The sequence below is a fragment of the Ochlerotatus camptorhynchus genome, unplaced genomic scaffold (assembly GCF_037179485.1).
Source record: "Ochlerotatus camptorhynchus isolate MF236.1 unplaced genomic scaffold, CSIRO-AGI_Acam_v1.1 ptg000064l, whole genome shotgun sequence".
In the NCBI taxonomy this organism is placed as follows: Eukaryota; Metazoa; Arthropoda; class Insecta; order Diptera; family Culicidae; genus Ochlerotatus; species Ochlerotatus camptorhynchus.
The window spans coordinates 2523407-2549828 of record NW_027040554.1 but is presented as its reverse complement, the minus strand read 5'-3'; the positions used below and the strand labels follow the sequence as shown (position 1 = coordinate 2549828).

Here is a 26422-nt window from a genome sequence, read left to right as displayed (position 1 = left end):
GATCACAGCATTCAAATATTTCGATTGATCATAAAATTCTTTCGTTCCATTTACTAAAAAAGTGCAACCAAAATAATCTCAAAGAAATCTTCTTGTATTCCCTTTTTAGAGAGGAAAAAGCAGTCTGATCGTTTACATTTTTTTTTTTACAAAAACACATAATTCATAAAAATCGCATCATTAAGTTTGTCTCGCACGTTGTTTGTTACTCTGCTAACACATCTACTCACCACCCAAGGCGATAAACGAAGAAAAAACCTTAAAAACTCAAAAACATTCCATTGCAGAATATAAGAAAAATAAACGCTCTGTACAACTGAAACCGAAACTGAGCACCATTATTGATTTGATGATTAATTTCTTCATACCAATAGCTACTACAATATGTATGTGTATATCATTAATGTCCGCTTAAATGTGCCTCTATCTGCTAATATGTTGTGTATGATCACTCGTTCAATCGTTATTACTCCGATTGGATCCGAGCGCGCGCAATCACACCCGCACATGCATCACATGTGGGAAAGGCGTGTCGGTTTCTATCATTACTAATGTTACCAAGGTTTTCCGATTCTCATTCGAGGTTCCAGCTGTGAGTGTGGCGGTAACGGGGCGGACCGTCTACCGTCTAAAGCTACGATTCAGCAATCCCTGCTGGTGCTGCTGTTGGCCCATGACCGAACCAACGGTTGATCCAGTCACAACCGAACCCATGGTGGACGATGGTGAAGGTGACGAATGTCGATGCTGCCGATGGTGATGATGTTGTTGATGTTGCTGCTGCTGTTGTCGCATTTTTTGCTGTTGGTTCAGTTGGAAGTTTAGCGACGGTGTTCCACTACCGGCCAGTGGTGGAGTCATTCCACGCATCATGGAACCGCCGGGGGTTCCCGGGCTACCGCTGATCGGCGTCGAGAGAGCAGCCTTGCCCAGTTTGGTTCGACTACTGAACATGGCATTGGTAATGGCCACTACCAGGGAAAACAATTTCAAAGGGGTTTCGCTGAAATGTTAGGAAATTAGAACATTCGTTCAGCATCAATTTAGCGGAAGCACTTACCAAACGGACACCTTCGGCGTGGCTTCGTTTGCACTAAGGATGAACAGAGGGAACAATACCGAGAACACGCAACCGCTGATGACGAGTGAGTTGGGCAGTTCGGAGAGGATTGCCAGCGGGAGTCCAAAGCCGATGAAGAACGGCCAGTTGGTTTCGATGTAGGTCAGTCGTTTGTGCAGCTCCCAGCCCATGTTGAACCACTTGTACTCGAAGGCGTACAGCGAGCAGAGCAGACTCATGTGCACTATGTACAGGATGCTGCACGCGAACGGAACCGGGATGGGCAGATACTTGACGATGGTGCTCTGCAGCAGGAATAGCACCTGTATCAACAAACTGATCAACGTATCGGCAATCAGCTTGCTAATGCTGGGAATTAGCTGCGGGCGTCCCTTGCGGAACTTGTAGGCCGAATCGGCAATGTCCTGAAACCAAAGGCTGTTGACGATCTTGCTGAGTAGGAACAGCGGGGCAACCCAGAAGCTGTGGAACAGCAACGACAGCGATGGTTTCATCCAGCCCCATATGGTGGCGACGGTTCCCGAGTTGGAGAAAAGATACGACAGGCAGAAGTTCAGTCCCGGCAGGATGCCGTACTCGAACATCAGGATGCTCAGCATGAAGACTCCTCCGTTTAGAAGGCAGCATTGCAGTACCCGGTGCAGTACTTTCGATTCTCTGGAAAAGGTTGGGATGGTGCAGTTAGAAAGGATTGCTGGGTGATGGAGCAGTTACAAAATACGCGTATCTGGTAAGGGCAAGCAATTAAGGTAGTGGAATTACAAGGACATTACTAATCCTTTCTCTTTATGTTCGCTTTATAACAGTTTATAACCTGGTTTTTTTTTTTTTTTGTTTGCTGTTGTCTGATGACGGCTAAGACCATGGTTGGTCCATCTTGCCTATAACCTGGTTTATAATGATACACACCAACTTTCATCAGGATTCGTAGTTCAACCGTTCAACGTTCAGAGTTTGTGAAAGCATGGGATGTGCAGAGGAGTTAAAAACGGAACGAGGCATGAAGAATGTATTCATGAACAACACGAAAAATCTAATTTTACATTATCATGGTGATCAGCAAGTTCCGATTAGCAATTTGTCCTGGAATTTCGAAATTTTTCCCGGTTGTGCTATTTACACATTTAAGTTCAGCATAAAACCGAATTCGATTGAGTCAAAAGGATCACTAGGTTAAATGAGTAATTACTAAGACAGCAGAATACTTATTGGATCTTAAATTTGTTTCTGCGTTCGATGTCGTTAACATTTGTAAATGTTTAAACTAGCTTAAAGGATTTCTTCGGAATTTGTTTAAGATTTTTTTATAATCTGAGTTCTTTCTAGAGTTCGTCTAAAATCGATTTGAGATTTTCTCTGGGAGTCCTTTGAAAATTCATAATGATTTTTCAAAGAATTTAATGATGCTTCCTTTAATAATTCAATTTAAAATTCACCTAAATTCTCATTTCCTTAGAATTCCCATGCAATTCAGAACCTCAGAATGGTGAAATTCAACTCAACATTATACGAGACGAACCAGCCCACGGCTGAAAGTCTCGTTAATAAAGAAAACTAAACTAAACTAAACTCAACATTATATTGAAGATCTTCTTCACTATGAATTCTCATTTAGATTCTCTAGAAATTGTTCTCTAGATGCCTTTGGAATTATCCTAGAAGATCTCTTCTAACTCATTTCTGAATTTCTTTTGGAACTGTTCCCCTTCAAATTCCATCCCCTCTGTATTTTTCGCAGAATTCTTTTGGAACTTTCTTCTAGAGTTCATCCCAAAACACTCTTGGATATTTCATTTAAGCGTTTTGGTAAAACCCTTGAGTTCATTCTAAAAATCCCCTCAAAATTTACATGGAACTTTCTTCGAATCTTATTTTTTTTTCTAAAGAGAGAACAAAGTTTATTTTTTCCCGATTTGTCATCAAATTCACGGTTTTTTCCCGGTTTCCCGATTTCTTGGTTCACTCTATAACTGCCGTTTGACATAATGGGAATTTGACATAAAAGTGTAAAATAACAGTTCATGTTCAAAAGAAGGCAAAATACCGAGCAAAATACCTACGGCTCGACCTAGAGTGTTATGATAATTAGTTACCAATGAAACGGTTTCTGCCATGGTGAAAGCCAATTTGGAAACAGATGACAACCCTGTTGTCGTAAAACGAGTACCCAAGGGAAAGGACATAAGTTGGCATCGACAAAGGATTTGGTGCGCAAAAATCTCAACACCCAACGAAGTTGGCAAAACTGGATCCAAATGCGCAAACACCCAAAACGGACACCCCAACATCTCACCATAGTCGAGCCATTCGTGCCAGCGTTCTACAGTCGTCCCGGCCCTGTGTGTGAGTTGAAAAGGCGGTCTTCCAGTCTGTTACGTCAGGCAAGTATGATCTGTTTCTCGACCAGTTCCAGCATTATCAGTCATCAAATCAGTGCCAACATTTCAAAGGGGCGTAATTGCATTTGTAAACAATGGCTTTAGCCGTCGATTTCTCGTGAATAAAAGCTCACTTATGAAAAATAATGACACCAGCAGATAGAGGAATGTTTCCTCTACCAGTTAGCATTGTCATTTTGGATAGGTAAGATTTCATTCGCAAGAAATTGACGGCTAAAGTCATTGTTTACAAAAGCAATTTCGCCCCTTTGAAATGTTGGCACTGAAATCATCTGTCACCTACCTGTCGCTTAAGAACTCTGGGACGTATTGAAGTTGGCACTATAGTATACGGAATCCCCTTCTTCTCCCGCCACAGTCGAGTTAATCCAGTCACCGTCCTGCAGTCGTCCTCGACTGTAGGTCTTCCAACCTACAATTCAGTGCCAACATTTCAAAGGGGCGTAATTGCTTTTGTAAACAATGGCTTTAGCCGTCGATTTCTCGCAAATAAAAGCCCATCCCTCCAAATTACCAATGCTTGCTGGTACAGGAAACATTCATCTACCTGCTGGTGTCATTCATTTTTATGGGTGAGCTTTCATTCGCGAGAAATCGACGACTAAAACCATTGTTTACAAATGCAATTACGCCCCTTTGAAATGTTGGCACTGAATTCAAGGCAATTATGATCGTGTCATGATCAGTCCCGCTCCTGATTCGTCCATTGGTTCTACACTCAAAATAATCCACACTTTAATACTACGTGAAAAATCACGTAAGGTTTCAATCTTTCCACTTCAGTCTACTTTACGTGACTCTTGTAAAATCTATGCAATGCCACCTGAATTTTAAAAGAAATTCGAATTACACACATTTATTTATCCAATGAAAATTACGTGATTTTCAAATATCTCGAATCTATGTGCGTTTCACGTAAGTATTAAGTGAATTCCACGTATGAAAAAAGTAAGGCACTCAGTTGGGTGTTCAACATGGTGGCATGAGTGTAAAGATGCAGATTTGTTAAAGTTGTTGTTTTTTTAACTGGTTGAAAACGTAAGTCTTATACTTACGTTTTCAACCATATTGAATTATGCTGTAAAATATTCGTGTTTTGATTAGTTTATTTGAAGGTGGTAAGTAGTAAAAGCAGTTCTTCCTTTCCAGCCCCACCATGGATCCTCCTCGGATTCTATCAGCGTGATAAGCGATAGCGACTAGTGCATTAAAAAAACAGCTCAACTTTGCTCAACTGCAGCAGTCGAGCAGTTCACGGATCATCACCGGAACGGGAAGATAATGGCTGACATAGACATAATAAGCAGCTCAAACGAAGGTGAAGTTACAACGAAGCCGGGAGGTACAATTGTCCCATGGAGGCACGATGACCAAACGTCGAGTTCCTGCTTGGGTTTTATAGCAATGTTTTTTTCTTTTGTTTATAATAAATTTAAAGCTTCAATGCGAATAGAGAAATTCCATTAGTTTGATTGTAATAAGCATTAAAATCAAGGAAAAACAGCAAACAGCAGTAAAAATAATGGTATAAGAAATCACTATGAAATCTATCGACAGTATCACGTAACTTCTATGTGATAATCCTGTGACGTTTAAGCTTCATGAAATGAGTGCCCCTACATCAGAATCACGTAGCACTTACGTGAAAAGTATGATGGAAAAAATCTACGTATGTTTTCACGTAGCATTGACGTGAACATTATTTTGAGTGTATATTTATGCGCTGTGTACATCCCAACCGACCGAAGTCACGCGTCGAAGCTATGGAAGCGCATATTGCCTCAGTCAAAGAGTTGTGCCACAAGGCATCTTGTGATGATAAGATTCTTGTTTGTGGCGATTATAATCAGCCTCGTCTTCAGTCGGGAATCGATGACAACAGTGTCTACCTCACCGAAACATCTGCACTGACCGCTGCAAGTATTGCTCTCGATGATGGAATGGATTTCGTTAATCTCAGTCAACACAATACAGTCCGAAAAGAACTTGGTCGCACGCTGTATTTGATTTTGCAACGGTGAAAATGATTTCGATATCGACAAATCCGCTGTGCCGCTTTTACCTATTGATGCTCACCATCCTTCCTTAATTATGTCACTACCTGCTCCACTTGACTGGCCATCTCACCCAGCTTGTAACGTGCAGAGAGGGCTTCTAGGCTTCTAGAAAAATGATTATGTCTCATTACTTCAGTATCTTTTTGATCAAGACTGGGCCGATGTGTTTGAATGCATTGATGTTGATGAGATGCCTGTGCGTATCTGTAGCATTATTCAACATTGGTTGGGATCAAATGTTCCTCTCAAAAGACGACCAATTTCCCCAGCTTGGAGTACTCCTCAGCTTAGAGTGCTGAAGCGTGAGCGTAACGCAGTCCAGAGAAAACTACGTCGCCACAGAACAGCTGACACGAAGCGTGACTTCAAGCGTGCCAGTATCGCTTACATTAAACTTAACAGTGCCTTGTACAAATCACACGTCCTCAGAGTCCCGTGGAATTTGCGGCTTAACCCCGAAATCTTTGGAGCTTTGTCAACAGCAAAAGGAACGATTCGAGTATACCGTCCAACATGCTACTCGATGGGAAAGAGTCCACTTCTCTTAGCGAAGCGTGTGAGATGTTTGCTAAACACTTGGCATCTGTCTTCGATAAAAATATGACAAGTGACGTTGAAGCTGAATCTGCTGCCTCTGATACGCCTAGTGACTTAGTGGAACTGAGCACATTCGAAGTAACTCGGGATATGGTACTTTCAGCAGCAATGAGACTGAAAACCTCACTCTCTCCTGGTCCAGATGGAATTCCGGCAGTGGTGTTCTGCCGTTGCTTAGCTTAGCAACGCAGAAACTTTAGCAGCCATATTTAGTGCATCCTTTGAGCAAGGAAAATTCCCAACATTGTGGAAGCAGTCGTACATGTTTCCTGTTTTCAAAGCTGACAATAAACGGGATATTAAGAACTATCGAGGTATCACCAGTCTTACGGCAGCGTCCAAACTGTTTGAGATCATCTTGAGCGAATTTGTCCTGAATCGTCCGAAGAACTACATTTCAACTGACCATCATGGATTTATTCCCGGTAGATCGGTAGGTACTAACCTTTTGGATTTCACCAGTGCATGCATCACCGCGATGGAGGATAAGGCACAAGTCGACGTCATATATACTGATCTGAAAGCCGAATTCGACAAAATCGACCAGAAGGTTTTGTTATGCAAGCTTTCCCGACTAGGAGCGTCTGAGCAACTTAGGTCGTGGTTACATTCCTACTTGACTGGACGAACTCTTCGAGTACGACTAGGATCTTGTGTCTCTTCTACGTTTACCAGCACCTCTGGAGTACCTCAGGGAAGTAACCTGGGTCCACTATTATTTACGTTATTCTTCAACGAAGTAGCAGCTTTGTTGGGAGTTAAATGCAAGCTCGTTGATGCAGATGATCTTAAGCTATACGTCATTGTTCACTCGATTGAGGATTGTCATCGTCTTTAAGCTCTGCTAGGTTTGTTTGTGGATTGATGCCGTCGCAATAAGCTCATCATCAGCGTTCCAAAGTGTGCAGTGATGACGTTTCACCGCTCTAAGAGTTCAATCCTTTACGACTACTGCATTGACAATGTAACGATTGACAGAGTAGAACGTATGACTGATCTTGGTGTTCTTTTGGACCATAGGAGCTAGTTTGGAATCTCCGAATAGAACGTGTTCAGAAAAGATTTTTGAGGTTGGCTTTGCGCAGCCTGCCGTGGCGCGATCCAATGAATTTACCACCTTATGCAGACCGATGCATGCTATTTGACCTGGACACATTGGAACACAGAAGAAAAATGCAATAAGCGTTATTTAAAGCGAAACTTTTAAATGGTGATGTGGACTGCCCTCAACTGCTTTCACAATTAAACTTCCGTGTTCCTCAAAGGATGTTGCGGCAATCATCCTTACTACAAGCAATATTCTATCGGACTGCATATGGATACCATGAGCCAATGTCTGCGATGATTCGGGCATCCGCCACTGTGCCAAAAGCATTTGAATTCGGAGAAACATCGAACCAATTTCGAAACCGATTGAGAAGATTGTGATTATTTTTGTAATCTGTTTATCTGTTGCTTTTTTGTGTATTATCTAAATTTTATTCATTAAGACAACAACTGTCAGATGAATTACAATAAATAAATAAATAAATAATGTTCGACAAGAAAAACGTTATCAAGATAGCCTTGTAACATGTTAAAACTCCGTAGTGTAAACACAGTATTAAACACTGACCAGACTGAGGAGTTATAACATGTCCTAAGGTTATCTTGATGACATTTTTCATGTCGATAATTATTATAACATGTTATAACTCTGTAGTCTAAAACGCTGTCCAGACTGAGCAGTTATAACATGTTATAACGGTTGTCAAATAATTGCAACACAGAAACCACCATCAAGATAGCGCTATAACATGTTATAACTCTGTAGTCTGAACGTACTATAAACAAGGCATTAGTAAGGTTATTGTGAAATTTTTAATATTTACCTCTAATAAGCCCTCGTGGCTCCTCCATTACAAAGTGGTTTAAAATCCACTTAGTCCGTTGAGAGGAGATATTAGTATAAAGTAATAATGAAATAAGTAAACAAATGAAATAAATAAATAAATAACTAGTAAGTAGTAGAAATGAAAATTGAATAAATAAAATAATAAACAAAAGTATAAATTTACAAATAAAAAGAACCGTCAATCTCGCGAGGGAACAAAATGTATACTCAATTATATACATATAAAAACTAGAGCTAATTCCCAATCGATGGAAAGTTAAAAACTGACGAAATGATATTGACCGTGATTGGCTGATCATCCATTTAGAGCCGGTATTAAAAGTTAATCAAGCTCCCAGGGTTCATCCGAGTTGGAGCACCGCCATTAATGTCCAGGACCAATTTTTTTTTTTTCCCAGATGACAAATTGTAATTTTTTCCAGCTTAACGCTAAATTTGGCTAGAATTCACTCAGATCGGTGAAAACTGAACTTACCCAAAAATGGGAGTGACAATTTGACAAATGAACAACGTCGATCGGATTCATGTCGATGTTGTCCATTTCTCAACACTTCCAACATAGTTTTCCAATGTTTGGGTAGGTTCAGTTTTGACAGATCTGGGCGGACTATACCCAAATTTGGGTAGTTTTAAATAGTGTGTAAATCGCGGCTGGGTACCTCCAAGTATTGAATGTTGCTCCCCACAGAGGCGGCATGTGTACCTCCACTACTTTGCCCTTCAGTATAAAGCAGGGTGACCAGTGAACCACTGAGTTATGCCAAACATCCATTATGTCAAATTACCTTTATGCCAAACGGGGTAGTCCCCACGTAATGACGTAATATAGGATGTAGTGTGAATGGTATAGCTATAACATTTACCAGAGAATCCGACAGATGCCGTCAACTTGCACACGTTAGCGTTTTGCTGTTTAGGAGGTCGTTAAAAATTCATATCGATTGACCCAAGACCGATCCAGCTTTCCATGCTCGGTAATGGCAGCCTGTTTGTATGAATAAATGTATCCTTCACTGTACTATCTAGAGGTTCGGATTTTGATCCCTCCCTTTCCCTCTCCCAGGAACAGAAGAAAATGGAGCTTTTTGACGTTTAATCGGCGCACACTACTGTACCATTTAAAGCGCACGAGTGCGAGCAAGAGGGAAACAGATTAGTGGGAAAACAAACCATCCATGCATCCATGTGTGCTAGATAGAGAAAGATGATTAAACGTTAAAAAGGTCTATGAAGCAACATACGCCTAAAGAGCCTTAATTTATAAAGAGGCGATATTTCAAAATTGGAACAATCGATTGTCCGTCAAAGTCATAGGAAAAGTCATTCCAATCGAGCAGAATACCTGTCAAATGGATAAGATGTCGTCTCTTCATATATTCAGGCTTTTTACATACGCTCTCCAGATCGAGGGGGACGACTCTATCTACGATGCATGAAATATTGTCCACATTTGCCTGTAGACTTGGAGACATACTTCAAGTCTCCGCGTACATCGTACGGGTTAGGCAAAAGATGTGCGTCTATCTTTAAAACTGTCGCATTAATGGCCCTTCGCTCATTTTCAACTTCTATTCAATTTTCATACTGCCGTACTCTAACGGAACTATCCACCTACTCTCTTCTAAAAGATCATTCTCTAGCTAATAAATTATCACACTAAAGCTTCATGTTAGCATTTCCAACCAACTACGCTGAGTAGATATAAAGAAGATTTATGACGATTTTGAAGATTTCCTGCAAACAGATGATGCGCGATGCAAGTAGATGCGAGAAATGAAAGAAGATTTTTCGAAGATTTATTCGCTAGTGTGAGATTTTTTGAGCATCTAGAATTGAGATTTAGATGTGTCGCCCCCCTCGCTCCAGATAGTGTCAAGAAGTACAGCGAAGGATACATATATTCATACACACAGGCCGCCATTACCGAGCATGGAAAGCTGGATACTGCCGTTTTCAGCATACCTAGCAGCGTTGCCAGATATACCGATTAATCGGTATTTATACAGATTTCCGAACTAGATACCAATATACAGATTAGATCCCTCAGAAAACCGATCTTTGAAATTGCATACCGATTTATATCGATTTTTTAAATGATCAAAATTATTATTGTCTGCCCGCGCTCGAATTTCGGGGAAAATTACTTTGAGAGACTTGTATCTATTTGAATAACCTAACATTCTTTAAAAAAAAATCATCTTTGAAAATGTCATATAGGGGAAATGACGGCGTCGGCATGACAGACTATTTTCGGCAACCCAAATTGAAACACTATTTTCACTGGATTTTCTTACGAAAACACTTCGCTGAATGCATGCAAACGATTCTTTATGCTTTCAGCTTCAATTTGACTATATTTTTACCACTGAGAAAAAGCAATCTAGCAAGGTTTTCTTGAAATGCAACACACGCACTACAAATTATAGCTGATTTCGAGTTGCCGATAATAGAACAGCAGATTTACATGCAGTTCAAATGGAACGGTTGCCGAAGAAAAACTGGTTGCCGACAATACTCGCTCTCACTAGAGAAGATTGGAGCTTTGTAAAAGCGTTTCAAAACAGTTTTTGACAATTCTTTCGACTGAAATTGTTAGAGCAGCTGGCAGCAAAAGATTGTAAACAAACCAATACTGCATATGTGTGCGTTCCTTAGAGAAAAAGGCTATAGAAAGAAGGTCGCTGCTTAGGTTGCCGAGAATACGTTAATTCCCCTACTTGATACTAATGTTTCCATTTCTTCACCTACCCATGAATCGAGAAACTGTCGATGGCTCTTTCCGGTTATTCGTAGGGAATCGCGAAATACTTTTTAAACATTATTTAACTTCCTAATGTTTTTGTTCATTTTTTACTTCTTGAATTTTCTTCCAACTTTCGCCTGGAACTTATTTTTTGATTCCTCTCGAAAACTTATTTCAACTTCCCTTGGAAGCTTCTTCAGCCTTCGCTTGAATGATTCTTCCGTCTTCTCCCACCAGATTTTTTTTTTCAACTTTCCCTGAACTTCGGGGATGTTTCCAGATTTGTATTACGGATTCACAAAACTGCAGAAACTTTTAAGAAGTTCTGAAACTTCAGAAAAGTCGATACTTTAGAGTAAGTTTCGATAAATTTAAGATAGTTCCATTAACATCTGTTCAAATTCCAAAATCCGAAAATTTCAGAAAAGTCCAGCAAACTCCAGTGAACTTACGAAAACATCAGAAATATTTTGGAAACTTCACAAGTTCAAAGAGCTTCAGGGAAATTTAATGGTTTTTAGGAAAGTTTCATTTGATTCAGATAATTGAAAGAGCTTTGGGGAAGCTCCGTGAACATCAGGACATATAAATTAATTTCAAGGAAATGCTGATATTTTAAAGGATTTCCGAGAAACTCAGACAATGTTCCACAAATTTAGGAAACGTAAGGGAAGTTACATGAACCTTAGAACACTGTGAGAACATTTCACGGGAAGTTCCGTGCTTTTTAATGGCAGCGCCAAGAATTAAAATTTTAAAAATTGGGAAGATCAGAGATCTTCAATGCTAATGATACAATAAATTCAAGAAAATTGTGAGAGCAGTTGAGAAATTTCGTAATCTTCAAGAAAGTCCAGATACCTTCAAAGATGATTATCAGGGAAGTTCCGAGAACTTCGAGGATGATCAGAGAACTCTAAAACAGCCACATTAACTTCCAGAAAATTACATTAACAAAACAGCCCCAATTATCTTCCGGAATTATGTCCTTGTTTCTTTCGACTGTTCCGTAGGCGCTCTGGCTACCGAATTTCTCCAGAAGTTTTTTGCAATCTACCTTAGGAAGTGTCTGGTTGCGCCTTCAGGAAGTTTCTTCCGTCTTCTTCTGGAAGTGCCATAGGTTTCCGACTTTTATTGGAAGGTTTTTTCTGAACTTCTTCTGGCTTCCCTTAGAACTGGCTACTTTTGGAATTTACTTCCATTTTCCGAAACTTTTCTGGACCTTTGGATGTGACATCCGATTTTTTTTCCGATTTGAATATTCACTACAAGTTTCTCAATTCTTGTCTTGGTAGTTTGCGGATGTTTCTCCGACTTTTCTTAGAACTTTCCTCAAATTTCGCCCAGAAGAGCTCCTTTCTTCTTTCTCTGGATGTTCCTTCAGAAGCTAATTCAAACATTCCTTGGAGTTTTCTTTCAGCATTTTCCGATCATAGTCCAAATGTTAAAATTTTCGCTTTCAAACCAGCTAAAATCCGGAGAACTTTGAGATTTGGGCGTAATTGCTTTTGTAAACAAACATGTCAATCGCTAATTTCTCGCGAATAAAAAAACAATCTAGTGAACAAACTATACCATTTGATAGAGGAACCATTCATCTAGGGGAAATGACGGCTTCGGCATGACAGACTATTTTCGGCAACACAAATTGAAACACTATTTTCACTGGATTTTCTTACTAAAACACTTCGCTGAATGCATGCAAACGATTCTTTATGCTTTCAGCTTCAATTTGACTATATTTTTACCACTGAGAAAAAGCAATCTAGCAAGGTTTTCTTGAAATGCAACACACGCACTACAAATTGTAGTTGTTTTCGAGTTGCCGATAATAGAACAGCAGATTTACATGCAGTTCAAATGGAACGGTTGCCGAAGAAAAACTGGTTGCCGACAATACTCGCTCTCACTAGAGAAGATTGGAGCTTTGTAAAAGCGTTTCAAAACAGTTTTTGACAATTCTTTCGACTGAAATTGTTAGAGCAGCTGGCAGCAAAAGATTGTAAACAAACCAATACTGCATATGTGTGCGTTCCTTAGAGAAAAAGGCTATAGAAAGAAGGTCGCTGCTTAGGTTGCCAAGAATACGTAAATTCCCCTACCTGTTTGTGTTGTTAGTTTTTTAGATTGAGCTATAATTCGCGTGAAATCGTCAAATGAAGTGTTTATTTACAAAAGCAATTATGCCCTAATCTCGAAGTTCTCCGGAAATATAAAATAAATTAAAATAGTAAATACCAATAAATACCGATTTTTTAAAACCTTTGATACCGATAAACTTGAAAACAATCTGGCAACGCTGATACCTAGTTGTCCCATTCGTGAAAACATCAAGTTACGAAACACACTGTTGAAGATTTTTTCTCTATGGACTCTTATGGACGGGACAACGTAGTTTTGGTATTTTTCGCGACATTTTCTGACCAAAGTAGGAAACTTTTCCTGTTCATTGTGAAGTTATGGTACTTGCAGGGCTGTTACAAGATTTTCTAAATTTGATCCGCGAAATCCGCGATTTCTCAAGAGAAATCCGCGACTTCAAATACTAATCCGCGACAAAAAAAAACTGTTTTCATTGTCTAAAAATAGCATTTGTATACTACTACATGGCATTTCAAGCCTATTGCTTATATAGTAGCATATTAGATTTTTGCTTGCTCTCAACTTAGTGTTCTTTGAAGTACTTTCACATTTTAATTAAGAGCTTTCTATGCCTGTACCATCCTATGCCAAAGAAAGTAGAGAAATTTTCCAACCCGAAAAATTAATAGACCGGACGGGAATCGAACTCAGTCGCCTCCAGCATGGACTTGCTTTGTAGCTGCGCCTTTACCGACTGAGCTAAAGGAGTATCGTTTGTAACCTTTGATTTTTTTTAAATAGCATTTATCATCTTCAGTTATTTATGTATAGTATAAATTCTGAGTAATTAGTGAACATAATAAAACACCCTTACATTATGAGATTCTATTGCATAATACCGGCCTAGATTTGATGAAACATTATTTAAAAAAATGCATTTTCATTTGCAATGCAATTTTTTTTTAAATTTAACCTTTGCGTCTCTGACGTATTCAAACCAAATACCCTGCACATAATCGAGAAATTACCAGAGTTTCATAAGTCACACTTGTTGGTCACGTCACGGTTGTGTATTTACACGGATATTCCTTGGGTTCTGTCCAATGGTGAGACATTTTCATGATTTTTTTTTTATTTCTAATGTTAACCTAGCACTTTTCGTTGTCAAATAATAACCGAAGACTTATTACTATGTATACAGGAAATTATAGGTTTTCCAAATTGTCCAGGACATCAGCTGATTTGTTCTACTAGTTCAACCAAGACTGCAATAATGTCTATAGTATCGAAAAATGTATAATCAGATTCAAAGTGTCTATGTGGATCATGCATGATCTATTTCCGAGTAATCCAGATGTTCAAGGTTCTTCAAATCGTCCTGGAGTTCAGATAATTTGATCTACTAGATCAACCGAGATTGGGACAATGTCTTTACTATCGAAATATTTCCAGACAGATGCACAGTGTATATGTGGATCATGCATGAACTATTGTCATGTATACCAGATGTTTAAGTTCTCCAAATCGTTCTGGAGTTCAGATGATTTATTCTATTAGATCAACCATGACTGGGATAAAGTCTGTAGTATCGAAATATATCCAAACAGATTCATAGTGTCTATATGGATAATGTTTAATTATTTCCACGTATACCAGATGATCTAGGTTCTCCAAATCGTCCTGCAGTTCAGATGATTTGTTTAACTAGATCAACAAAGACTAGGATAATATCTGTAGTATCGAATTATCGATTTGGAAATCCTAGAACATTTGGCATACACAGAAATAGGTTGGCATGATCCACATAGACACTGCAAATTTATTTGGGCATATTTCGATACTACAGATATTGAATTAGTCTTGGGTGATCTAGTAGAAAAATAATCTAATATCCAAAATGATTTCAGAACTTATTACATCTTGTATACGTAGCAATAGGTCAGGTACAATCCACATAGACACTTTGAATCTGTTTGGATATATTTCGATATAGTAGAACAAATCAACTGAACTCCAGGACGATTTGGAGAACCTAGAATATCCGGTATACATGGCAATTGCTCGCATATATACGATTCGTTTATGATTTGACAACGAAAAATGCTATGTTCATAATGGAAATAAGGAAAATGTCTTACATTGGACAGACCTCAGGGAATTTCCGTGTAAATCCGTAGTGACTTTGGAATTGAGATCATCTCTCGATTATTTGCAGGGTGTTTGGTTTGAACCGGTAAAAAATTGGGGACGGGACGGAAAGATTACAATGAATTCCACAATTTTTGTGACAGCACATCCAGTCCCTTCGCGATTTTCACGACATCATTTACTGATTCCGCGATTTTCGCGACTGAAAGTCAAATCCGCGAAATCCGTGAGATTCGCGAAATCCGCGCCTGTTGTAACAGCCCTGTACTTGACAATCGATTCCAATGCCGCACACTATTATATATTATTGCAAGTCAGTCCCATCTGTATTTTTATTAATTTTAAGTTGGCATCATTATTCAGTTTATCTTTCTATGTTTTTTGAGCTGTGCTTTTGAGAAAAGGTGATTTGTTCAATAAAAATGAAACACAATACCACAATTAAAATTGTCCTACAGCAAAAAGTAACCGCAAGTCAGTCCCATTAGGAAAAAAATATGAATTCTTTAAATAAACTATAAAACAACGTCACAGCTATGTTTTTAGGCTTAATACTATAGAATTAAGAATGTTAGACAAAAAATCGCATCATTATATTTACTCAAGATAGATCTCCTTCCCCTAGATGGGACTGACTTGCGGTTATGGGCTTCATGGAAAATAATTACACTACCTTTGGGGAACGAAATCCGTACATCATGCGTTTTGTATGAGGTGTCAATGATGTTTTCAAAACAGTTCTCGTGATTTCAATTATTCGATTTAAAAAGGATTGACAACTACCTACTTGGAAAGCAGCAATTTCCTTGTACAATTGTGAAATTTCTCGATTTGATTAATTTGCCATCAAAATAATGCTTGTTACAAAATCCTATGAACGTTTTTGCCGTTACGTGCTAAGTAATTCAAATAGTAGGAACCTGACCTCTCTTATGCCATTTTGCCTCATAATTGGAAATCTACATTACATGCAATAACGTTACCGTAGATAGGGTTAGAATAAGGGCCTAACAGCTTTTGTAAACAATGACTCCTCTCGATGATAGGAATTCAAGGCACAACCCATGCAAACCAACATAACCATCGGGTAGGGGTGATGTTGGTTTGTGTGGGCGGTTCTTAAATTCCTAAAAATCATCGAGAGAAGTCATTGTTTACAAACACTGTTAGGCCCTTATTCTAGCTCTATCTAGAAATGTACATACACTGCCAAAAGCAAGTGTAAGCCAAATGGCTCTCGTCCAACAGGTTTAATAATTCAAATTTTGTCAGAAATATACAGCATCCGATTAGTGGCCTGAACCTGACCGGAAATAGAATCAGCAAGCAGAAGCAAATCGAGGTATTCCCTCAAATCCCTAGAATGGAACATTTTGAAGCGACGCAAAATAAAATCTCAATCACATTTAATTTATACGCACTCTTTTCGCTTGACGTTGTCTTTGTTGTTTACACCCGTCAATCTCGTTGTGTTGGCTGATGATGATGCTGCCTGCTGCTGCTGCTGCTGAGAAACAGCTGCTGGCGTTGGTGTGGACAGGCTTTCCTTGGTGGCACGGCCCGGTTTTAATTGCAGCGCCTTCCGATTAGCCTCCCTATCTAGGTAGAAAACTACGGCTATACCCTTAATGCTATCTAATATACCGAGTAATATTGCAGCTCCTATGTTCTGGAAAGGAGGAAAGAGACGGTTCCAACAATATTCCAAAAATCATCACCGAATCGGCTCGAACACAAATTTAATACTTACATATATACTATCCATCTTTCGGGAAAGTAAATTGCATGTAAAAACTGAACTATCAAGGAAAGGGGAACATATAAATTTTGCGATTTTGTTACGACGAAAGAAGGGGTGTTGATTTTCTCTTTTGTGGTTTCTCTACTGGTGCTCGCTTTGCTTGCAGCTATACAAAAATACGTCTCATTCTGGCAGTGTCGCCAGTGACGAACTGCAGGTACGGACAGTATTGTGATAGTTCCATCTCATAAATAAACGCGTACGAGTCACGCAAAATCACGAGCAATCCAAATCATCTGTTCGGGGACGGTGATTTGATTGATGTAAACTACACTCCCAACCGTATTGTTGTAAATAAAGGAACTGCTCGAAACATTGAGCAACTTGTCAGCTGGCGCGGCGCGATGACAACGTCAGTTTTCTTGTTGTCTATATCTGTCACAATACTGGGAGGAAAGTTTGTATTCCTGTGGTGATGTTTACGTGCAGGAATCGAAGGAATCAATCATAATATTTAAGACTGTAGACAGGATAATTGTAAAAGTTCGGAAGATTCTCGCTTAAAAAATGGTGATTTATGGAGTTTACATTGTGAGCAAATCGGGAGGGTTGATATTCAACCTGGATCACAATGTACCGAAGATAGAAACCGAGCGAACGTTCAGCTATCCTCTGGAAATCAACTTGGAGTATGAGCCGAAGAAAGTTTCAGTCGTGTTTGGACAGAAAGATGGGATCAATGGTAAGATTTGTACACGAAATTATTGTTTTAATAGTGTACTACTTAAATTGCATACATTGTGCATTTAATTTCCAGGAGGATAATAATTAGGAGCTAAGGGTAAAATGAACATTTTCTTCTGTTGTAGGGACATACTCAATGAAAAAAAAACATTCACTCAATTCCGTGTTCAACCGATTTTGATATTTTCGAATTTGCCCTTATGCATTTTTACAGCATACAACGAAATCCATGGTTCACAAAATCATGGTATTTGATAACATTATTGTACAAATTCTGTTATTGTAGATATAAACTGTAGGAAATGTTTGTTGAGTATCTGAACACTCAACAGTAGAAAAAAATCGATTTTCTTCGAAGAAATTTCTATGTTTGACTTGGACTCCTCAACAACCCATCATTGGTTAATTTTGATTAAATTTTCCAGTTGGTCACGTGCTTGTCAGCGTCAACGGCATCCTGGCCAACGGATCCGTGCTGGAAGATGGACGCGATATCAAAGAGATTATCGAAAACCAAGACAACTACCCGTTGACGTTAAAGTTAAGCCGGCCAAAGATGACCACAAACGAGAAGATATTCCTGGCCAGTATGTTCTATCCGCTGTTTGCCATTGCCAGCCAGCTGAGCCCGGAACCGAAGAGCAGTGGCATTGAGGTGCTGGAAGCCGACACATTCCGGCTGCATTGCTTCCAAACCTTGACGGGGGTAAAGTTCATGGTCGTGGCCGAGAGTCTCCAGGCCGGGATGGATGTCCTGTTGAAGCGAATCTACGAACTGTACTCAGACTATGTGCTGAAAAATCCATTCTACTCACTGGAAATGCCCATCAGGTGTGAGCTGTTCGATGTGAACTTGCAGGCGCTGCTGGAACAGGTGGAAAAGGGCGGTATTGCTAGTATCTAAAGCGGGGAATGGGTTAATAAAACGTTACATGTATAACTTACGATGTTGCTAGTGGGAAATTGAAAGAAATATTCCTTAAACATTTAAAATCTATATCTTTCATGAAATGTATGTATAGATTTGAAAAAAGGTAGGGATTTTATTGTCTTATGAAAGCGATGAACCAGCCACTGGCTGAAAGTCACTCTAGCAAAGAAAAAAAAAATCTCATGCCTTCCGTAATAAAATTGTTATGGTTATTTTGCTTAACGACGTGTTCCGGGTATCATCCAAATCATTTGTGGAATAGTTCTATTATTTGGGTTGTCGTTCGTTTATGGTTATTTTTTATTAGGGTTGTACGCAATGACGTTTATATAAGGGCTGGGCCAAAGGGCTTATTGATGTTAGTGAAATGTGCAAATGGTTAGTGGTGTTCGTATTATATTGCAATGTTTATCTTTTTACACGAAACAGCTGTTGGCAGTGACGTATTTCTATCTGTTCTCAGTATGTTTGCAGTGACGTATATCCACAGACAAACAGACATAACAGTCGCAAGTTGTTTATCGAACAAGCATTTAACGGTCAATTTAAAAGTATCGTAGTTGGTAGTACCGCCATCTGTGGCGCGCATATTCAATTTCCTTGTGTTTGACGTTTACACACTACCGCCATCTGTTCAGCGTACTACCCACCACACTGTATTCAACAGATGGGGGTAATGTTTTAGCGACGATGTTTTACAGTGAGAAATATTCAATGTGTTATGTCTGTTTGTCTGTGGTATATCTATCTGGTGGTAAGCGTGAATGCTTTCTAACACCCCGATGGGTCTGGGTTCAACCCCAGCCGAGGTCGGTGGGATTTTTCTGAGGCATAAAAATCTCTGGTCACGTCTTCCTTCGGAAGGGAAGTAAAGCCGTTGGTCCCGGCCCATGTGTGTTGAAATGGGTGCGATATCCTACGCAGGTGTGGAAGCTGCCTTCCTGCACATTCGATTGCCGTCAATGGATGGCAATCGAGGTCCGTCGGTGATTGGCACTAGATTGCGGAACAGAGACCGACGTTAAATGAAGGAAAGAAGAAGAAGAAGTATATCTATTTGTTCGCAGATGTTCAGCAATGTTTACAACATTTTTGCTTCTAACACCAGCACGCTGCCTGTTGGCCCAGACTTATATAAATGTCATTTCCCTGTACGTACCTTACGTACTACAGCCCTTGCAACATGTTATAATAATTAGATATGAACAATGTCATCAAGACCTTCTAAGGGCCCATTCAAATATTACGTAGTCTGGAAATGCGTTAAACGCCATGTATTAGATATAGGAAAAAATGAATGACGAGAGGGTGGGGAGTATTCAAAAATCCACTTTTATGCGTTACATAATATTACATAGCTTTTAATTATTATAACTACATGTGCAGTGGCTGTAGCATTAGACTGATGCAAAATTTGAAATTTTTGCTCCACCGTGCTTAAACGGTTCTAAATTGGGCCTTACTTAGCCTCCAAAAATTTGAACTAATTTAGTAAGAAACTTATGTTTTTGTTCATATACATCTAACAATTCATCAACATCACTATCCTTTTAAAAATTATAGTAGTGGTTGTAGCTAATTTTCTCAGCTTCAACCGAGGGGTGCGACACATCTAAATCTCGATTTTAAATGGTCGAAAAATTTCACATTAGCGAATCAATCTACGAAAAATCTTTTTTCATCTCTTGCATCTAAACTCATCTACTCGCATCGCTCTTCACCTTTTTGCAAGAAATCTTCAAAATCATAATCAATCGTGTTTCTATCTATTAAGCGTGAGTGCATCTCACAACTGCAAAGCAGACAAATTCCTGCATCTTAGATAGAGTCGCCCCCCTCGGCTTCAACCTTGTTGAAAACTGCTTTTCAATCAAATGTAAGGAACAAAAGTTATTAATGATTCAAGTCACTGATGCCTTACGATTATGCTCATTCAACTGTTCAGCAGGCAACATTGGTGTTTCTGGTGCGAAGAATAGAGCACAAATATCATGGCTACTATGTTACACTGCAGAATACAGTGTTGCCCACAGAACAGCTGCTTGATCATGCCATAAAATTATCAATCTCTTAAACAATTAATAACAATTTAGTTAGACATTTGACTGAAAAACGAAATTCGGCAAAGTTGTAGCAAAGAAAATTTCCTGTAAGAATAGTTATAGAAATTTTCGAAAAAATAATATGGAAAATGGGCATAAGACAATGAACAAAAAGTTTGGTTTTCCCATAGTAATTTCCATATAATCTTTGAAAAGTTTGTGCCAAGTCAGTTTCTTACCAAATGAGTTTAAATTTTGGGAGGCTAATCAGGACCTGATTTGAAACCGTATGAGCACTGTGGAGCGAAATTTTAAAATTTTGCATCAGTCTACTGTAGCATAGACTAACACTAAGATCAGAGGGTCCCGAAGAAATATGCCCAATCTTTTGGCTCAGAAAGTTTCAGACCTTCAGAGATTATTTAAACTCTGTCAAATTTATAAGGCGATTCAAAACAAATACAAACTTCGAGAGATTTTAGTACAAGAATGGGGTACGCTTATAGATCCCTCCCCTTGGCTAGTTTTTGCACCTTGCTGTTGGTGGGCGGGCTTAATTTCATGCTAGTGGAGTGTTGGAGACGGTGGGTTTGTGGCCGACGTTGCTGGCTCATGCCGCGATAGAATGGCGCCATGGGCAGGCAATGAGGATTGCTGAGCTTCCCCTCTCTGATAAACCACTGCATGAGAGAACAAAAGATCTAGTCCAGCAGTGATAGTATCACACTTGTTACTCCTTTTATTGAGAGCCGCGTCGTGGTACGCTTACGTATAGGCACTGACGTTGGGTGTGATACTGGCGGGTTTTGCCGCAAATCACTCTTATTTTATTTATTTTTACGCAGATAGATTTATTTGGGTTTGCAAGGGAATTATACTATTGAAATATTTCAGAAAGTGCCCAACGGTACTCCTTCTACTTGCGTGACAAGCTTTCATTGTTGTTTTCATTGAAGTATTACTCAGGGAACAACTTTAAACATCATTTTTGTACATGGTATTGTAACTAATCTTATATGTGCTTCATTTTGATTTGGGATAAATGTTTGAACTATGGCTCGGGATTTCCACTGTTGCGTGCTTCTATTGTGATATATCCATACGTAATTTTGTGGGACGACATAGTGGAAACGTGTGAGCGTAGTTGGAGCATATACCCTATATAATTTAAAATCAGCTAGGAAACTAACTTCAAAATGAAGCATTTTAGTCACTTGAGGGTGTCACCTGGGTCGAACTAAGATATAATAAATAGGTATAGGTCAAAATCAAAAGTACTTGAAACACGTTTAATTTTAGATTACAAGCACAAGTGCAGGTACTTAATAAAGCATGGGTTATGATTGATTAGGTGACTTAGAGCTTTTAATAATTTATTAATTTAGACTAATGAGATATCATAACCATCAAATGAATTTAAATAATAAACTTCAGAAAGTTTAATGACATTAAGTAGATTAACAAAAGAATTAGGATGCGGGTGGTCCGCTTAGGGAGGCAACTAACCTTTATAGTTGTAGAATAAATCTTCTTATTTAGTATTGAATTTAAAAAAAAAAGAAAACGCAGGCAGACCAATAGCATTTAGCAGATTAACAAGGAAAGGAATAGTTTAGGAAAAAAGTAAAAGTAGAGTTATGTGACAGTTATTAGCTTTTAAACTTTTGGAGGTATTGTATTCCCCTGAGTTTGTTGTACTCGATTACTATATAATTCTCTCAATACGCGAAATCTCTTATATATGCGATTAAAGCATTTGAGTTAACTTATTTCTTAGTGTTCAAGTACTTACATTTGTAAACAGCAATCAATGTTAATCTATGAACTAAACCATACGTAAAATCGATCTTTCCTTATGTGGTATTGATGCATGTTTAACTTTTCGCGGCTTTCGGAATCAACGCGCCTACGTCTACGGAGCTTACGCAGAAGTGATTTGCAATGCGGTAGAGCTCACCAAAAGTTTTTTTTTTTTTTTTTTTTTTTTTGAGCTTCTGTAGTATAGAATTTGTTCGGTACGGTCGCGAAATCTTGAAATGATTGATACGTGCGGTAAAATAACTAAATTGAAACAAAGCTCAAAAGTAAAATAAGTAGAATATTTAGGGAGGAAACCAAAATTTATCAACTTGCCAACATAGGCTATCACATTTATTTTGGTGGCACTCTTTAAGTGATAATAAGTTGTTTTTTTTCTCTACGGTTGTTTCGCGTGGCGTTCACAATTTGCGCGATTTTCGTATCTTACGTAATTTAGATGTTTAACTATAAACGGTTTCACTGACTCGAGGTCGTTCCTTAAGCGGTGTTGGTACAGGTTAAACCTTTGCCGACTGTCGGATTCAACGCGCCTACGTCTACGGAGCTTACGCAGAAGTGATACGCAATTCGGTAGAGCTTGTCAAACGCTTTTGAGCTTATAGAATTTGTTCGGTGCGGTCGCGAAATCTTGAAATGATTGATACGTTCTTTAAATTAACTAATTTGATACAAAGCTCAGTAGTAAATAAGTAGAATATCTAAGGAGGAAACCAAAATTAATCAACTTGCCAACATAGGCTATCACATTTATTTTGGTGGCACTCTTTAAATGATAATAAGCCTTTTTTTTTTTCTCGCTTCGGTTGTCTCGCACGGCTTTCGGAATTCGCGCGGTTTTCGTAACTTACATAATTTAGATATTTCGTTCGAAACGGATTTACTTATTCAATCGGTTTACTACGCGGATGTATCTACGCGCACACGTCACAGCATTTTTTCTATAACTATCTTGAAACAATACATACGGAATCCAGTGTTCAAGCGGCCAACATAGGCTAGTCCTTCTGCTGTATTGTCAAAGATAGAAGCAAAATTTATTCAAATGGGTCAAGTCTTGAAAATTAAGCTGTCACGCAGCTCCAGCTTGATACCAATAAAAAAAAAAAAAAAAAAAAAAAAAAAAAAAAAAGAATGGGGTACGCCAGGGGGAACGACACTTCAGGATTATCCCATTTTTACCCAAACCTCTCATATAATTTTCAACGTTCACAAAATTTCAATCCATCCTATCTATTCTTTCTATTCCCAATTTATCCCTTCTGCATGCACACAAATTGTCAAGCAAGCCGTGCAGTTTTTCGAAGTTTTCAGGTCGACCGCGAAGCACTCTGCCAGACTCACTGTCAGTTTACAACACTCTCCACAACAAACACCACGTATGTCAGCTGGCCATACCGGTAAAAAATCGGTGCGAAAACTAAAAAAAGATGACGGACCACTCGTCTATAATCGGTCTCGGGGGCAAAAAACATCAAGTGCATCACGGAAGAGACGGCAACGCACATCCCGGACTCAAACCGATCGAATTCGACGGATAAGAGCCCGGGTCTCTGTGTGTTGTAGCATGGAAGTTGCCGAACAGGCGCGAAGCAACTGTTGATTTCGTTCAGCTGATTCTAGCCCCGGGAAAAGCCTTACCAATGAAACCCCCTACGACAAGCAGGTGGAAAAGGAATTCAGGTCATTTTTTCCACTCGGCCCAAGTTTTACTCGTCTCTGATGCTGGTCAAGGGTTAATGGTGAAGTAAGACACCCACCGGCTGATGTATTTCTGTGCGAGAATATTGCGAATCAAATTCCCGTCCAAATGCAGCTGGGAATATTAACCGGAACCTTGTAATCCATCGCCATCACCCGTTCCTCCTAGTTTGCAGTTTCGACCTATTCGGTGCGGAACCATTTTCTGCACTTGAGCTTTGGTTATTATAGTTGGGCGGTGTCCATTAATTCCGTTTAGCTAAAAATGAATATTCCCCCCCCCCCCGTTTGGAACAAAACTTTACACTGAAAATGACCCCTCTCTATTTATTACGTAACGCTCTATAAACCCCCCCCCCCCGCCTTTTCATTTAATTAATTTTTGATTTTGTTTTGTAGCAAAAATCACAATTTATAAAATTAAAACAGATCCATTTTGCACATTTTGTACCAAAAACGTCAAAAAGACCTGTATTTTCAAACTGTACATCAAGAAACGAAAAAAAAACAAAATGTTCTTTTTGTTACGTAACGCAAAGCTTTACTACTCCTCCCCTATGCATAATTCGTAACGATATAGGTGACACCCTCTCCCCCTATAAGCGTTACGTAATTCATGGACGCTTCATTGCAGCAAATTTTTCTTCTTTTTACACCTATCCTCTTCGCGTTCAGACTCGCATCCCTCTGAAATTTTTTAACACCCCTCACATCACATCAATTGCTTGATCTATTCCCATCTATTTTTTCTATCCCTGCTCTATTTTCGTCATCACGACACACTAAAAAAAATCCCATCAATTATGTTTTTCCCCGAAAATCCCAAGTAATTACTACACACTTAGAAAATAATACCGAACTCGGTTTAATTTTCTACCGAACCTCTTCGGTTACCAACGAGAAACCGAATAAACGGTTTAAAAGCATTTTTCCGGCGTATTTATCGAATCAGACCCGAATTTCGGTAACATAGTATAAATTTGACAGATATAAATGAAGACTGAACCGAAAAGTACGGTAAAGTATCGAAATTTACGAATTCGGTACGTGAAAATCGAGAAACTCGCTAAACTGAACCGGATATTCGCTAAAATGTGTTAAACGTCAAACGCTTAAAAGCCAAACGTTCCACTTGCGCTCAACTTCGCGACGGAAATTTTAACCGAAAACTCGGTTCTCTAAGCTGAGTCTAAAACTAGGCAGCCATTTTTCTCGCGTGTGCTCGTCGGACGTGTGCAATTTTTTTTTTTTTATTATTGTCACTTTAACACTCTTGGGTCATTTGTGACTTGTCCGGAGGTGAGCTTTGAACTCGTAACTTTGGCGTGAGAGGTATGGATGTTAACCACTACGCCGGGGTCGCCCCCTAGCGTGTGCACATGTGAGATTATTAGATTATTGTTAATTTGATAGGTTATCGTATTACACAATTACCTTTATTTTTTATTTTCAGTCAGATGATGATTTTCCCACTGATACCAACTTCCCGGTAGCGTTCATGGAGGACTCAGTAGACTTTGGCGTCTGTATGGAATCAATGTTGGTAAATGTCCAACTTGACGTTGCACCTGCATTCAAGGTTTGGTTAGGTTCGTTTACTGCATTCGGTTTAGAACCACCGCAATAAGACAAGCGGTCCTATTCCTTTGATACCGGAACAGTCTATGGTGTAGGAAGCATGAGTACTATATGCGAGAAGTTTTAGTTTCCCTCGATTGAGCCTCTCCTTTCCATGGTAGCAGCGGAACCATTTTTAACAGCTTCTTTTTTTTACCGAAACATGTTTTGTTTAATTATTTTTAATAAAAAAAAGCACATTACTGCATCCCAAAACAAATTAAATAAATATATTTCCTACATTTCCTTGACAAAATTGGTTTTATTTTCATGAAAATTCGAAGTTACGTATCTTTAATCAAAATTTAAAGCAGGATTTGAAGTGAAAACCGAGCGCTGCCCAAAAAACCGAATTCAGTAATTACAACAGGTGGATCGCTTTGTTTGACAGCGTTCGGTAATTCTTAAGTAAACCGATGTTCGGTTATTTCAGCTTAAATTTATTGTTCGTCATCCGAGATTTTCAGTAACTTTGACATATTTTGGGTAAAAAATAGCTAACGACAGCTCGGTTATTCTTTTTTGAACCGAACAGACTACCGAGCGTTCAGCAGATAAAAACTCGGTTGAAATCAAACCGAATTCGGTATTATTTTCTAAGTGTGTAGACTGAAAAAATACATCCAAATGAGTGTCGTTCCCCCTGGGGTACGCTTATAGATGTACTTGGGACCAGTCTAGTGGGCTAGTTAAGTAATGATACAATCTTAAATCGTTATTTTCGTATTGATTGTTGGCTGTAGTGCGAATAAAGCGAATAAGTCACAATGGGGAGAGGGGTGATGACAATCCCAAAATAGTACTTACGTAATTAATCATTGTCGACC

The 26422-nt window shown here is 39.0% G+C and overlaps 2 protein-coding genes across 2 annotated transcripts; one reads left to right on the top strand and one right to left on the bottom strand.

The window, feature by feature from the left end:
* Positions 1-73: 73 nt before the first annotated feature.
* tank (EI24 domain-containing protein tank) lies at positions 74-16886 on the bottom strand. Its single transcript, XM_065216523.1, has 4 exons — positions 16752-16886; positions 16423-16670; positions 1061-1738; positions 74-1003 (listed from the first exon to the last, which is right to left on the bottom strand). The coding sequence occupies exons 1-4, from the start codon at positions 16764-16766 to the stop codon at positions 622-624; spliced, it is 1323 nt and encodes a 440-aa protein (XP_065072595.1). The 5' UTR covers positions 16767-16886; the 3' UTR covers positions 74-621.
* A 335-nt stretch (positions 16887-17221) lies between these two features.
* Positions 17222-18407, top strand: Trs23 (trafficking protein particle complex subunit 4-like protein Trs23). The gene is made up of 2 exons (XM_065216522.1): positions 17222-17484; positions 17912-18407. The coding sequence occupies exons 1-2, from the start codon at positions 17310-17312 to the stop codon at positions 18388-18390; spliced, it is 654 nt and encodes a 217-aa protein (XP_065072594.1). The 5' UTR covers positions 17222-17309; the 3' UTR covers positions 18391-18407.
* The last annotated feature ends 8015 nt before the right edge of the window (positions 18408-26422 follow it).

Excerpts from the sequence above, each read along its gene's own strand:
- tank (XM_065216523.1), bottom strand. Across the intron at positions 1,739-16,422 it reads GACAACGTCAAGCGAAAAGA|AGAATCGAAAGTACTGCACC; the intron begins GTGCGTATAAAT and ends AACCTTTTCCAG. Across the intron at positions 1,004-1,060 it reads ACGCCGAAGGTGTCCGTTTG|CGAAACCCCTTTGAAATTGT; the intron begins GTAAGTGCTTCC and ends CTAACATTTCAG.
- Trs23 (XM_065216522.1), top strand. The coding sequence starts at position 17,310 with ATGGTGATTTATGGAGTTTACATTGTGAGCAAATCGGGAGGGTTGATA. Across the intron at positions 17,485-17,911 it reads ACAGAAAGATGGGATCAATG|TTGGTCACGTGCTTGTCAGC; the intron begins GTAAGATTTGTA and ends TAAATTTTCCAG.